The sequence below is a fragment of the Petaurus breviceps genome, unplaced genomic scaffold (genome assembly GCF_028583685.1).
Source record: "Petaurus breviceps papuanus isolate PSGF00001 unplaced genomic scaffold, PetGlider_PUasm1.0 91133, whole genome shotgun sequence".
Classification (NCBI taxonomy): Eukaryota; Metazoa; Chordata; class Mammalia; order Diprotodontia; family Petauridae; genus Petaurus; species Petaurus breviceps.
Window position 1 is genome coordinate 88713614 of NW_027187419.1, and position 14538 is coordinate 88728151.

Consider the following 14538-nt stretch of genomic DNA (forward strand, 5'->3'; position numbering starts at 1 on the left):
CCATCTGGCTTTCCTTAGCCCATATGGTTCTCAATGTCTATAAGCACACTAAAAGGTGACATAATTACTACTTTATGTATATTAGTAGCTATTATCAATAGAGATTAGGAAATATTACGCATCTGGGTGGTGGCCAGGCATGATTTTTGACTTCATTAAGTTTATAGCAAGAGGAAATAGGCATAAATGATAAGAGAAGAGAATGAGGTTCTATAGATAGAAAAACCAGGCAGGTTATAGAAATTTTTCTGAAGTCTTTAGAAGCAGAAAAGTTAAATGCTTGGAATAGGTTAAGTCAAATCCTGCTGAGAATCACAGAAGTAGATGAGCTAATCTCTCAAAGTCCCCTTCTAACTTGATGATTCTGTGATTTGGTAATTTTATTCTAGACTCAGATACCAAAGAGCTATCCCTTCATGAGATCAAGCTTCTCTGATTAGCCCATTTGAGCACATAATATCTTTCCACTGGAAGCATTTATTTGTACTTATTTAGGACCATAATGGATTGCAACTACATTAGTAGTCTTTAGGACCAGTCAAAGTCTCTGTAAAGTCTGGTGAACTACTGAGGGGCTAGAGGGCCACCAAAATTGGTATATCTTTTTCTTTTTTCCTTCAACTCTTTTTGGTTTTTGGAGGGGAGAAGGCAAGGCAATTGGGGTTAAGTGACTTGCCCAATGTCACACAGCTAGTAAGTGTGTCAAGTGTCTAAGGCTGGATTTGAACTCAAGTCCTCCTGACTTCAGGGCCAGTGGTCTATTCACTGCACCACCTAATTACCCCCCAAATTGGTATATCTTTTTTTTTTTTAAAGCAATTGGGGTTAAGTAACTTGCTCAAGGTTACACAGCCAGTTATTTTGTGTGGGTGCCAAGTATCTGAGGCTGGAACTGATCTCGGGTCTCCCGACACCAGGGCCAGCACTCTTACTCACTGAGCCACCTGGCCGCCCCCAAATTGGTATATCTTAATGAAATAGTTGTGACAAATGTAAAGTCCAAGAGACAGAGTTCTGAGGTAACTAATAACCAATTTATTGATTAGGCTAGGAAATAATCAATATGTTGATGGTCAGTGATCTCTCTTAGTAATCAAAGACCCCAATATGGAGCTTCCTGAATGCTTTTAGAAAAGGGGGTGCCTCTGACAGGTAAAAATCAAACCTGATTGGTGAACAATTAATGAGGGGTAGACTTTTAAATGAGGAGGTAGGCTAAAAGTCTTCAGCTCCTCCTGCCAAAAACATGATTTGATCATGAGACAGCCCCCTCTATCAGTTTGGACAAAGAAATCCATCTCTATCCAGACCAGTCTGGTTGGTTTTCTCCTTCATAAGCTGTGTCCTCAGGGACTCTGGAGTACAATGACATGGGCCCAATGCTTTGGTGCTGGAATGCACCTCAATTAGCTTCTGTTTATACTATGAACAAAAGTAAAGTCCCCTAGTTGGGTGGGGTCCTGCCCAAGGTTGAATAGAATGTTCCTGCAGGATTAGGCCAATCTCTTTGGTAGCCTTGTCCTTCTCAGACCTGCTGAATGACCTACAAAGTTCCTAAATGAGGAAATAAAGGGAAAAAAACCCCATCTCTATTCTAATTTAATAGTTGTTATTAATATAATAGAGAAATAATTGTTTCCCTCAGTGTATATTAAAGGTACAAATGTTCACTTTGCCTAGGAGTGCCCTAGGCAATAACCCTAGGGCAATTCTAACATTCCTATAATATTGTTAGAAGGAAGACCTTGGAGATATTGTGGATTCAATAATGAAACTTGAAACAAAACTACACATGGAAAAACATGATATAAGGATTGCTCATGAGATAGATGTCATTGCTATTCCCATGGTTGGCTAGCCTTGGGTAAAATTATGACTTATATAAAATTCATCTTTGCCACCCCCCCTTCTATAAAAACAAAACAGTCTGGTGGCATAGTGGATAGTGTGCTAGCCCTGGAGTCAGGAAGACCTGAATTCTAATCCTATCTCAGACCTTAGCAGTGGAACCCTAGGCAAGTCACTTAAACTGTCAGGCTGTGTTTTTTCTTTGTTTGTTTTTTCTAATCTGTAAAGTGGGCATAACAATAGCATCTAAATCACAGAATCAAATGAGATAACAGAGATGAAGCACTTTAAGGCAAAGTACTATGTAAATGTTAGTTATTGTTCTGTTCCATGACTCTTCCCCTATCCTTTCAGGGTTCTCATACTTCATCAGACCACTCATAATGGAGATCTCATCAGCTCCCATTGCTGTAATGCTTTAATAAACAAATTATATTTAATTCTAAAGTCTTCCTATCCTGTCCCAATTTCTCTGCTGACCTCTAGCCTTGCATCTCCAACCGCCTTTCAGATATCTCAAACTGGATATGCAGTAGACACCTTAAACTCAGTGTGTCTAAAGTAGAACTGATTATCTTCTCCTCTAAGCAGCCCCCCCCCTTCCCTATTACTGCAGAGGCCAATGCCATTCTCAGGTTCACAGGATTCCTCACTCTCTCAGCCCCCTGTATCCAAGCTGCTGCCAAGCTGACTTTACCTCTGCAACATCTCTAGAACATGTCTCTTCTTTTCCTCTGACACTACCACCACTCTGGTGGAGGCTCCTAATCACCTTATATTTGGACTATTGAAATAGTCTCCTGGTGGGTCTCCAGCCTCAAGTCTTTCCTCTCTCCAATTCATTCTCCATTCAGTCACTCAAGTACTTTTCCTGAAGGACCTTCCCAACCCATCTTAGTTCTAGAGACTTTCCTCCATTAATTCACTTTGTGTATATTTGTTTGCACGTTGTCTTCCCCATTAGATTGTAAGCTCTTTGAAGGCAGCACTGTCTTTTACTTCTTCTTGTATCCCCAGCCCTTAGCACAGTGCCTAGCACACAGCAGGTGCTTATTGATTGATTAATGACTTATTTTGATCTCTGACTTTTGAGGGCCACATACAGTTGTGATTCATTAAGGTCGATCTGGGACAGTTAGGTGGTGCAGTGGTTAGAACACTGGACCCGGAATTAGGGAGATTCATATTCCTGAGTTCAAATCTGGCCTCAGACGCTTACCAATTGTGACTCTGGCCAAATCACTTCACCCTGTTTGCCTCAGTTTCCTCATTTGTAGAATAAGCTTGAGAAGGAAATGGCAAACCACTCCAGTGTCTTTGTCAAGAAAACCCCAAATGGGGTCACTAAGAATTGGACACTACTGCACAACAAAGTCTATCTGCCCTCTCAAAGCCCCTTATCTTTTAAAGTTGATATCCTCATCAAATATTTTCTGTCCTATCTCCCTCTTCCTCGGGGCTCTAATTTCAAAGGTCAATTAATGAAATGTTAAAATACTAATAGGAAAAAATATGTTATTCTGCATAAGAAATATGTTTACATTTTTAAAGAGGGAGATTGGACATGTATACCTCAGATGAAAAGGGAGAGAGTTTGTCATACTCTTCAGGTCTCATCATACTTAACTGTAGTTAAGTTTCCCTAAAGCCAACAACATAAATAGATTTTGTACCTTTGTTTACCAGAAAGCTTTCATCTCAGGTGACAGTGAGTGAATTTTTGTAAAACGTTGCTCTTGCCAACCAAGGAAGCTTTAGGTGGCTAGACATGTGATAAAAAGCTGGTTTGAAACAGTGAAAGTTCAAATTACAAATATTGTTAAAATTTCAAAGGCCTACTCTAACAGAGAATCAGGTGGACCAGGGATTTACTAGAAGCTCTGCTTCAGTGAATAAATTAGAAGGACTTTGTAATCACAATTACAGAACTAATAGTGTCAGAAAGGACCTCAGAGGATATTTAATTTAGCCCATAAATAAACAAGAGTCCATCTATGACATACCCCACCTTCCAGCTGTCTTCTTGGACAACGTATCCACTAAGTTCTCATTTAGGCTTTGCTTCCTATTTAGGGAGAACCCACTCCCTTCTGAAACAATCAAAATAGTCATTTTAGTTGTGTCTGACTCATGACTTCATTTGGGGTTTTCTTGGCAAAGATACTGGTATAGTTTTGTCATTTCCTTCTCCAGCTCATTTTACAGGTAAGAAAATGGAGGCAAATAGGGTTAAGTGACTTGCCCAAGGTCACACAACTAGTAAGTGTCTGAAGCCAGATTTGAATCTAGGAAGAGAGGTCTTCCTGACTGCAGGCCCCACACTCTATCCACTGTGCCACCTAGCTTCCCTATTAGTTTTCCATTTTTAGTTATCTCTAATTGTTACGAAAATTTTTCCTTTCATCAAGTCTGCCTTTCCCAAGTTTTGACTTCTGCCCACAACTTCTAGTTTTACCACCTGGGGCCAAACAGAAAGAGTTTTGTGTTTAATCCATGTGATACCCCTCCAAATCCCAGATTTATCCAGCCCCCGTTAAACCTTATCTCCTCCAGGGTAAAACAACCACTCTAGTTCTATTGATCAATCCTCATCCCATGATTTTAAGGCCCTTTACTACACTCATCACCTGCTAGTAGGGTGCCAAGAACTCAACATGGTAGTTCTGGTGCAGTCTGAGCAGATCAGAGCACCAGCACCTTTAATCCTGGCCACCAAGCTTCCCTTAAGATGCTCTAAGATCATCTTAGTATTTTTGACTGCTGCTTCATACTTTGGACTCACATGGAGCTTGCATTAGCCTTCCAAATTATTTTCAGGTGGCCTAGTCACATCCTTCCCATCTAGTACTGAAGACTTTATATTTGTCTCCTTTAAATTTCATCATTTTCGATGTGACCCAATCTCCTAGCCAGCTAAGATCTCTTTGCATCCTGACGTTGTGGTTGGTTCACTGTCAATTATCCTAGTGCTGGGTCTTATGCAGATTTGTTAAGTATGCCTTTCATACACTTTGGGTCAAACATAGCACCGAGCCATTAAATGACTATTCACGACATGAATCAGACTCTCTCTCTGGCCATTTTCTTTATGGCACAGCCATTCTTTCCACCTTGGAGTAACTTCCAACCCTGGCTCACTTGATTGGTAACTATAAAAGTCATTCTTCTCTTCACTTTGCTCCTAACTCTCCTATTGAGCCATTTCTTTCAAGAATCATCACCAGCTGCTTTCTCTCCCTTCCTTCTTCTGCACCCTCCACCCTCCCTCAGCCTTCCTGGAGCTAAGAACTGTACTATCAGATAGGGTGTATCAATCTTCTTCGGCCCTCTATTGGTTAACTTTCCAGACCAAATTCCCCTTCCTAGTCTACCAGTCCTCATTCTATGTAATTGTGTTTATTAGAATCTATGCCCTTATTACAGTCTTTGCTTTTTGTATTTGTATCCCCAGTGTTTGGCACATGGTAAATATTTATTAGATACTTTCATTCATTCAAAGCAGCTAGGTGGCACAGTGTATAGAAGGTTAGGCCTGGAGTCAGGAAGACTCATTTTTCTGAGTTCAAACCTGGCCTCAGACACTTCCTAGTGACCTTGGGTAAGTCACTTAATCCTGTTTGCCTCAGTTTCCTCATCTGTAAAATGATCTGGAAAAGGAACTGACAAACCACTCCACTATCTTTGCCAAGAAACCCCAAATTGGGTCATGAAGTGTCAGACATGCCTTAAAAAACGACTGAACAACAGCTTTTCATTCATTAACATTTCTAAACTTGTCACCTAGCCCATATCTTAGTATCTCATTTAGAGGAATAGCAACAATTTTTTTTTTCCCAAATGCTTTTCTAAAATCTAGATAAACTTTAGCCTCCCAGCTCCATAGATATAGAGCTCTAGTAAACTTGTCAAAAATGGATATGAGATTTTTCTGGCAATACCTGTTCTAGATAAAGCTGTCTTGGCTCCCTTAAGACCATTGCTTCTATAACTCCATAAAGAAATGCTTAGGATGTGATGCTATCATTTGAATGAAAATTAAGAGTCTTATTTATTTTCTTAAATAGATAAACATCCCTAGTGTAATCTCATTTACATTATTCAATTGTTTGCCAAGCTTGTATACTTTCATTCAATTAGTAGTGCTAAAGAAAATTTACAGTTTAAATTATTACAAATCTGAGTTAGAGAGGTTTTACTAGTACTATTTTTTCAATAAGGACTTCCCTTTTGTACATAATGCCTACAGCTTAGAGCTTTTAACTAACGCAATTACCTTATTTTATAGCTAGTACCTAAAGCAGGGGTGGGGAACCTGCAACCTTGAGGACACATGTGGCTCTCTAGGTCCTCAAGGGCTGCACTTAAGGACCTAGAGGGCCACGTGTGACCCGGAGGCCACAGGTTCCCCACCCCTGACCTAGATAGGTGTTATTCTCTCAACCAGTCTCAGATACAAACCAAGTGAAAATGGTTATGATTTCTCAAGCTGTTACTTCCCTTACTTTGCTTCCACTATCCCTAATCTTAATTAGCTAGAGTTCATTAGCTCAGCAGAGTGATTTCTGGCAACTTAGACAGTATGCCCCAAGGAGGTCCAAGGGCACTCTGAATTTCTTGTAATTTAAGCCCTACTGTTTTTGTTCCAGATTGTTGGTCTCATGGGTATAGGGAGTACTCTGCACTTATGTAGATCAGCAATTTGTACAATTTAGAGACTTGCCTTGAGCACTGAGAGATTAAATGACTTGCCCACAGTCACATAGCTGAGACCTGTCAGGCAGAACCTGAATTCGGATTGTCTTGGCTTGGAGGCTAGCCTAAGACCCTCTTGTCACTTCTCTAAATTCACTATATCCAGGAAATATTTTTCATCAGTTTGCTCACTTAACAATTGCATACATATGATGTTTTTTACAGTCACCAGTGTGGATTTACCATTTGGCCTGCTAAATTGACAGGACTTGGTGAAGACAGCTTTTTCCTCTCTAGAGACTCATTTCTTTTCATTTGGACTACCATAACTAGGGAACCATGAATGGGAAAAGGTCAGGCTTTTTTTTTTTTCCAGTCTAGTAACTTTTCTCTCTAAGGAGGCCTGCCTTCTTGTCTCCATTGGCAACTTCTAAAACAGTGATAATTAGCCCAAACAGTATTGTGATGATAGATAATTTAGCTGAAAAATTCCCAGTTTTCAGAGCATTAATTCATTTTAGAAATGGGAAGGTTACCAGATCTCAGGCCATTAGCTTCCTATATTGACAAAGGCAGCAACAAAGAGAAGGGACTGCATGGGGCTCACCTATTCTCTGCCAGCATTTCTATGCACAGCAGGGCTCTTGGCTGGGTTGGAGAAGGGGGGGCGGGGTGGGGGCCACACAGAGAGCTTTCAAACTTCAGCCTCCATATTGTTCAAAAGAAAGGATGTCACATAAGGAAAAATTCCAGAGTGGTTTAGTTCTGGGTCCTCTTCTTTCTCCTCCCTCCCCCTCGCATGCTCCCTTTCCCTCCCCCAAGCCCTTCATGATAGAAAGGAAGGACAAGGATGACCCCTTCATTTTTTGCATTCAAACATATTGATGTGGATTTGGAAGTTGAATTGCTTAGTCAAAAAAGAAAGAACATTTTGTTATTATAGATTTATAAAACTTCTAGAAAAATCAGAAATTATGCTTATTTTTCACCCTAGCTGATAAAAATGTCTCATTTTACAAGTGAAATAGAAACTTTTGTGAGGTAAAATTTGTAAAAATAAAAAAAAAATCCCTCAAAGCTTTTTAAAAAGTAGGCTATTATTCTAATAACACTATCATTTAGAAAGCAAGATTATAAAGCACTTCTTACCTCATCAGAGCCAGATCCAAAAATCAGCAAGTCAAAAGGTATTGCTGCAACCATATCAATCAGGAACCAGCCTTTGAAGTAGTGAATTGCAATTTTGGCTGGATCACTTACCACTTCTTCGTTCTGGTTTACATAGGTTGTTCGAAAGTTTATTAGAATATCTATTATAAACATAATATCCACAATCAAGTCTACCACATTGAGGGGGCTGCAAGAATAACCACACTCTCTTCGCTTCTGCTCTTCTCTGTCATTCAGGAGAAAGGCTGCAGAGTAAGGGGTGAATATAGCAGTGTATATGACCAGCAAGAGGATAAGCCAATCCCAGACGGCTTTGAAAGGGCTGTAGTGCAATATAGTAAACTTGTTGATCCGAGGAGTCTGTAGTTTATATTCTGGCAAGACATCTGCTCCTAAGGATAGAACCTGAGGATGGAAAAGAAAGAAACATAATCTGTAAAATGGTATTGTTTAGGCTGGGGAGCCTGTAAAAATCATCTGTTAAGTGGTGGATAATAGGATCTTATGTTGTTGCTGAGATACATTTCAGCATGCAGAGCACCTGTTCAGCTTGTCTTAGAGTTCTTTGGGTCCTTGAGAAGGCAAGTGACTTGTGAATGAGTACACAACCAGTCTATGTCAGAGAGGATTTGAACTTTCAAGTCCTGACTCTAAGACCTGCCCTCTATCCACTGTCAAGTAATTTCTCAATAGAATCACATATTTAAAATTGGGATGGATCTTATTATTTAAGAAAGTGAGGGAAAAACATGTTAATAGTGCAGTTTAAACTAAAAGTTTGTTGTGAGTACAGTTTTTTTTTCTTCTCCAGAGAGCCTATCCTATGGTTAAACATTTACCGGCACACCACTCATCTTAAGAGGTCTTCTAGTTGAACCCTCCCACTTTACAGATGAGGAACAGGAAGACAGGTTTTTTTTTTTCCTCCTCAAGAGTCACACAGGCAGTAGATGGAAAAGGCAGCAGACGCTCAGATTTCTAAAGTAAGCACACTTTCTACTAAACCAAATTCAACATAGAATGTCACTTTGAAATACATATGGAGAACCCACACATTTTCAAGATTAAATTAATAAAAACCCAATAGATTTGCTCCAAATTCGTTCTAGTAATATTTCATGAGAGAATAAAAAGGCAACTTTTTTCGAAAGCTCTGTCTATGGAAAAACATAAATAACAAATGTTACCATTCAGATGAGAAGTAGCTTTTGGGGGACTAATTACAATTCTGTTAGGTAAATATGTTGCTCAATTTTTAGGCAGAAACCGAATCTGATTCATGAGTAAAAAAGCCTTAGAATGAAGAGTCTGTAATGGACCAAGAAGCATGATAGAAAAGCTTCTTGGGATCCAGGGTCACAGATTTTTGTTATCACTTACAATTAAATCTCAATTAATCAAATGTATTTAACCAAATCCTTCAATTAACCAGTCTTTCCACACTCTTCCCCCCATACACACATATCATATTTTGTATGTGGGACAGCCAAATGAAAAGGAGAATTTCATAGTGTGAATTGATTTCATTTATTTGTCTGATAAGGCAAGGTGTTGAAAGTTATATACTGAGTTTAATATCCATTTAATCCATGGTCTAGTACAAGGAGATAAACATCCACCTAAGTCCTACCCTGACAACTCATCATGGGGTTTTACTGAAGGCAATGCCAATGGAATACAATGGGGGCACTGGCAGGCCCTGCTAAGCTGGAAAGGCTTTGTGAACAGTCCCATTGACAGACTTTCACGAACTAGCTAGCCTATCTAGTTCTGATAGGTTCCTCATAAGAAAGTTGGCTAACAGGTGATGAATTTTTTGGCTGTGGCAACCCATGAAAGAAATAAATACATAGTATGTATTTGCATGTATCACATGCAATTATTAGATATTCTGAGAATGTGATCCCCCTCCCCCCCGCCCAGCCTTATCGCTTCCATTCCCTTCAAATAGTCTGCTTAACAACTAAAATGGCCTCCTTGTCATCCCTGTTGTTGCCCTGCCCTTTCTCACCAATATATTTTTGTGCTTGCTGTCCCCCATACCTGGAACATACTCCCCTGTCTGTTGAAGTCATTTTGGTTCTTCAAGGGCTACCTCTGCTACCACTTCCTTCTTATAAGCTTCTCTGATTTCCTCAGCTGTAAGTGACCTCCTGCCACTCCACTCTCCTATGATAGTTATTTGTTTATGTTCTTTTCCTCTAATAAGATGTAAACTCCCTTGAAGTAGGGGAAATGGTGACAAAAAATTGTTAATATAATGACAGAAGTTGTTAATACCAAATGTCTATGGATTCTCACTTCCTCAAATGATTCTTGTAATGCCAGAATTTCAGTAATGTCCTTACACTCCTACTTTTACGATATTTACTCTTCATTAGGTTAGGCTGAACCACACCCTAGGTCTCCCTATCCTGAGATTTTTGCCTTTTTGGGGAGCCCAGCTCAAGCTGGATCTCAACTTCTAGTGTCCTTGCCCCCTTCTTTTGGGGTTCATGGCATGAAGGGCAAAACAATCAGAATGAAGTGATTTTCCTTTCCTGGATTGCCATGGGCCACTGGGGTCTCATGACCAGGCCTTGCTACCTCATACTACCTCCTTCCGCTCTCCTCCTAAAGATATAAGATATTTTTGCATGGGTCTTAAAGTTGAAAAATCCATTGGAAAGCCCCCAGGGTGGCAGTTTTGCTACCTGGTTATCTTAATTAAAGGAGTTTTATTTCTCAATTCATGGCTTTGATTTGTTTCAGGACTTGATAGCTGCTAATGCATCAGTATCTATTGTGATTTCAGCAGTATAGGGGAGCTCCTGGTATAGGGAGGAAGCTTCCTCCATCAGTGCAGATCAGGAACTTTTTGGCACCTTAGAGAGTTGCTTGGGGGCACTGAGAAGATAAGTGATTGGCACAGTGCCACATAGGCAGAATGTATTAGAAGGTAGATCATCCTAACTCCAAGACCATGCTGTAGCTCTAGGGATGACTTTAGTTCTCATTACATTTGCTTACATTATGCAAATCATGGATCCTCAGACCTGTAATCATGCTATGGGTGGCTCACATGTGTAGTGTCCTACAAATGCAAAAAATGTAAACGTGTCTCCTCTGAGGAAATGTGTTAGTCCTGTTGCCTTGTTGAGTGTCACATATGTGCAGAGGTTTTAAGTAGGGATATCTTCAAAGATCTTGACAAGATCTTCAAACTAAGCCCGCCTATAATATGATACTAGGTAACTTCAAGCTGAAAGTGGGCAAGAACACTATGAAAATTGTGTTAGGAAATATATCCTGAGAATAAGAAATAAAAGGGGTCAAAAACATGTGGATTACTTAGGAGTCTCATCCCTGTGAGTTGTTAATACTAAAAATATATTGGATTATGGCACAATGAATTGTATTAAAGAACAGGAGACTATCTTAATGGATCAGAAATGACAGGTTGCACATGGAGTACTTTCAAGATCGGTTGTTTATTTAGTCAGATTACTGACTGATTAAAGTACAGGTTCAAATCAATATTAAATAAGAAGAGATGTTAAAGATAGTAAGTGATTATAATAGTTCCATTCCAACTTTTAAAATTCAGATGATCAACTCTGAAAAATAGGAAATGAATGGAAGTAAAGACATTGACTCTGACATAATTTATTAGAAAAGCTGAACTGGTCCAAAATAGTTACAACAACAAGGAGAAACAAAGAGAACAGAAACTACCTAGCCGGGAAATATTTCATCAGTCTTAGGGCAGGTTTGAACCAGAAGTATAAAAGGAAAAAAAAACAAAGCAGGGGATTCATAGATTTAAAGCTGGAAGATCATTCAGAGATCATTTAGTTTGCCACTTTCTTTTATAGATTAGGAAACAAGATTGGAAATGTTAAGTGGCTTGCTAAGATATTAAAAGATATTAAAAACAAAACAAAACAAAACAAAACAAAACAGGACCAGGATAGAATGGGGGCATTGTAGAGTGAAATCTTTGAATGAAATAAATGAAATGGCTTGAAAAATTTTGGATCTTCAGAGCATCAGAACATGTGAAAACATATTCCACAGTCAAATGCAAATAATTTTTGGATTATCTATAGTTTTAGTCTCTTTATTCTCTAATCCAATCCAATCCAACTAGAATTTATTAAGAGCCAATAAATAAAGCACTGTCCTACAGATAGAGTTGTATCTATAGTGAGGTGCACATTGGCCAGAACAAATTGGACCATTTTATAAGGTACTAAAGAGATAAAAGAAGAAATGCCAAGAGGCATATGCCGGTCACTCTCCTGTTCTAACAATGAGGGATCCAATGCAAACTAGCTATTGGTAGTGCTTTCAGGCAATGTCCTAGGAAATGAACTTATTTGAAACAGTGACTAGAACGTTATACAATATTTACTGCTGTAAAGATGGATAGATAGCATGTTTGTGGACTACTGACCAAAAGAAAATGCTTCATCGGTATATAGAGTTATCCTTTTCTATTCATTTGTGAAATAAAATATTTTAAAACAAAAAATGTTGATTTGTTTTAAAAAAATTATTTTAAGGAATAAAAAGAAAAACAAACTATACTATATAAAGAAAAAAAGCATAGATCCAAGGGCCATTTTCCTTTTTATTTCTAAACGGGTAATTCAATGTAAAGTTTAATACAGTACAAAATATGGTTTCTTTACCAAATAGATTTTTTTTTCTCCTTGCTAACACATGACTATTTGTTTAACCTGGCAGTTAAATGTTACATAAAACCTGAATACTTAGTAACCTAAACAGCACTATTTATTCAATGAAGATCTACTGTGAAAATTTTGTGAGAACACCAGGATTAATAACCACTCTTCTCTTTTGAAAAGTGCAGTGGGGAACGATTAAGCCATCCAAAAGATTATACAGTGCTTTTGGCAGCTCTTAAACACCATGCTGAGGTGTTGGTAGAGAAAGCTCATTTGTTATTTATTCTTTACTTGGGGTTTGCATTTAACTAATGGGCTAGCTGTATTTTTGTATATGAGAAAGATTAGTCAGTAGCAAAATGAATCAGATAGATAATATAGCATCAGGAACAGCTTTAAACCCCTCAGGTTTTCATTGTGTGACTTGATGTAAAATTGTCATCCTGAACAGGTATTCTCATTGCTAATCACGGAGCTATTTAAATTAAGTTAAAAGAAAAAACCAAACAAACACCACATGGCACAAATTAAGTCTATCTCATCTCAAAATGTTTTTTAAAAATTATTTTTCATTTGGAAGAAGTTTAATTTTAGGCACTGCATTTGTCATACTTTGCTCTGACGAATACTGCAGTGTTAAATAAAGGCAAAGTAATAATGTAATTTAACAATATGCAACTTTATTACAGGTATCCACAGGGAAACATTTTAAGTGATTAAAGAGCTTGATGGTGAATTCCCACTCTGCTTCTCCCCTCTTCCATGTCCATGCCCCCAGCAGAATATAAGCTCTTTATGGGCAAGAACTGTGTTTTTTTCTTTTTCTTTTTTGTGTCCCCAACACAAAGTTTTTTGACATAGTTTTCTGTCCCCAATCTGCTAGCACATAGTAGGCATTTAATAAAAGTTGGTTGAATTGAATTGAATGGTATACATGTTGTTTTCCTTCTTAATATAGAAGGTGCTTGAGGGCAGAAGCTGTTTTGTTTTGTCTTTATCATTTAATCGGATTCAGACTTTGTCACTTACTATATGTCTTAATCTGTAAAATGAGAGGTTGGATTGCAACCTGATTGGATTGCAGTTTGAGATCGATGGTCCTAAGATCCTTTTGTCTAGCAGCTAGATGGCTCTAGAACATGGCTCCAGAACCCTGGGTTTCGAAGCCAGAAAAACCTGAGTTCAAATCCTGCCTCAAACAATAGCTGCACAACCTTGGCAAGTCATTTAGAATCTCTCAAGTCTCAGTTTCCTATGCTGCAAAATGATAGGGTTTGGAGTTCATTACCTGTAAGGTGCCCTCTAGCTCTAATTCTATGATACTATAATTTAGATGACTTTTTACCCCACTTGCACTGTAATGTGCTAGTCTATAGATGTATGGTAGTCTCACACTATATTGTAAATTCCACGAGGACAAAGATTACTTAATCTTTTCTATCCTTATGCCTCTTGGCACTGGACATTACGCAACATTTGAAGTTGTTGTCAAAGACCTAATTGTTCCATAAGAGTACTGTACTGGACAATGGAAGGAGCTCTAGCCCTAGGGAGGACCTGGATCCAAATTCTGCCTCAGACACAGACAATCCTGAGGTGCATCCAGTGAGTATTAGAGGATTGTGCAGAACTGCCTGAGGCTCCTTATCTGTCTTACCCCAGATACTTATATCCAAATGTATCTGGGGCCTGTTTACCACAATCTGCTCCCTTTGTTTTTACTCCTTAGTCTAAAGTAGTGTAGGCACCAATGTCTGGAGTAGCAAGTCAGTCTAACTCCAGTAGATCATCACATGTCTTGCTATGTCCTAGGACAGGCACAAAAGGGATCCCATTGGCCATCTCACAGCCTGACACACGCAGTTACTCTATATTTTGTTTTTGCATGAATAAATTATAACTAGGAAAGTCTGTGAGCTTGAGCTAGGTCATTCTTCAAAAATCAGAAAAAGGTAATTGCAGTTTGCATCAAATTTGTTCACTTTTGTTGGCCAGGTTTAGCTCATAGACTTGTAGATAGACATAAAGAAAGAAGCCATCCAGTCAAAGCACCTAATTTTATGGATTCAATTAGCATTTCTATGCAGATGATTGTCAGATCTATCTATCTATCTATCTATCTATCTATCTATCTATCTATCTATCTATCTATCTATCT

General features: G+C 38.6%; 1 protein-coding gene across 1 annotated transcript in view; it reads right to left on the reverse strand.

Annotated features, from left to right (window-relative positions):
* KCNH7 (potassium voltage-gated channel subfamily H member 7) overlaps positions 1-14538 on the reverse strand; it is a 664682-nt gene that overhangs the window by 117727 nt on the left and 532417 nt on the right. The window contains exon 6 of the mRNA XM_069079806.1: positions 7690-8115. Within this exon, the coding sequence (XP_068935907.1) occupies positions 7690-8115 (426 nt within the window). The remainder of the gene's footprint in view (positions 1-7689; positions 8116-14538) is intronic.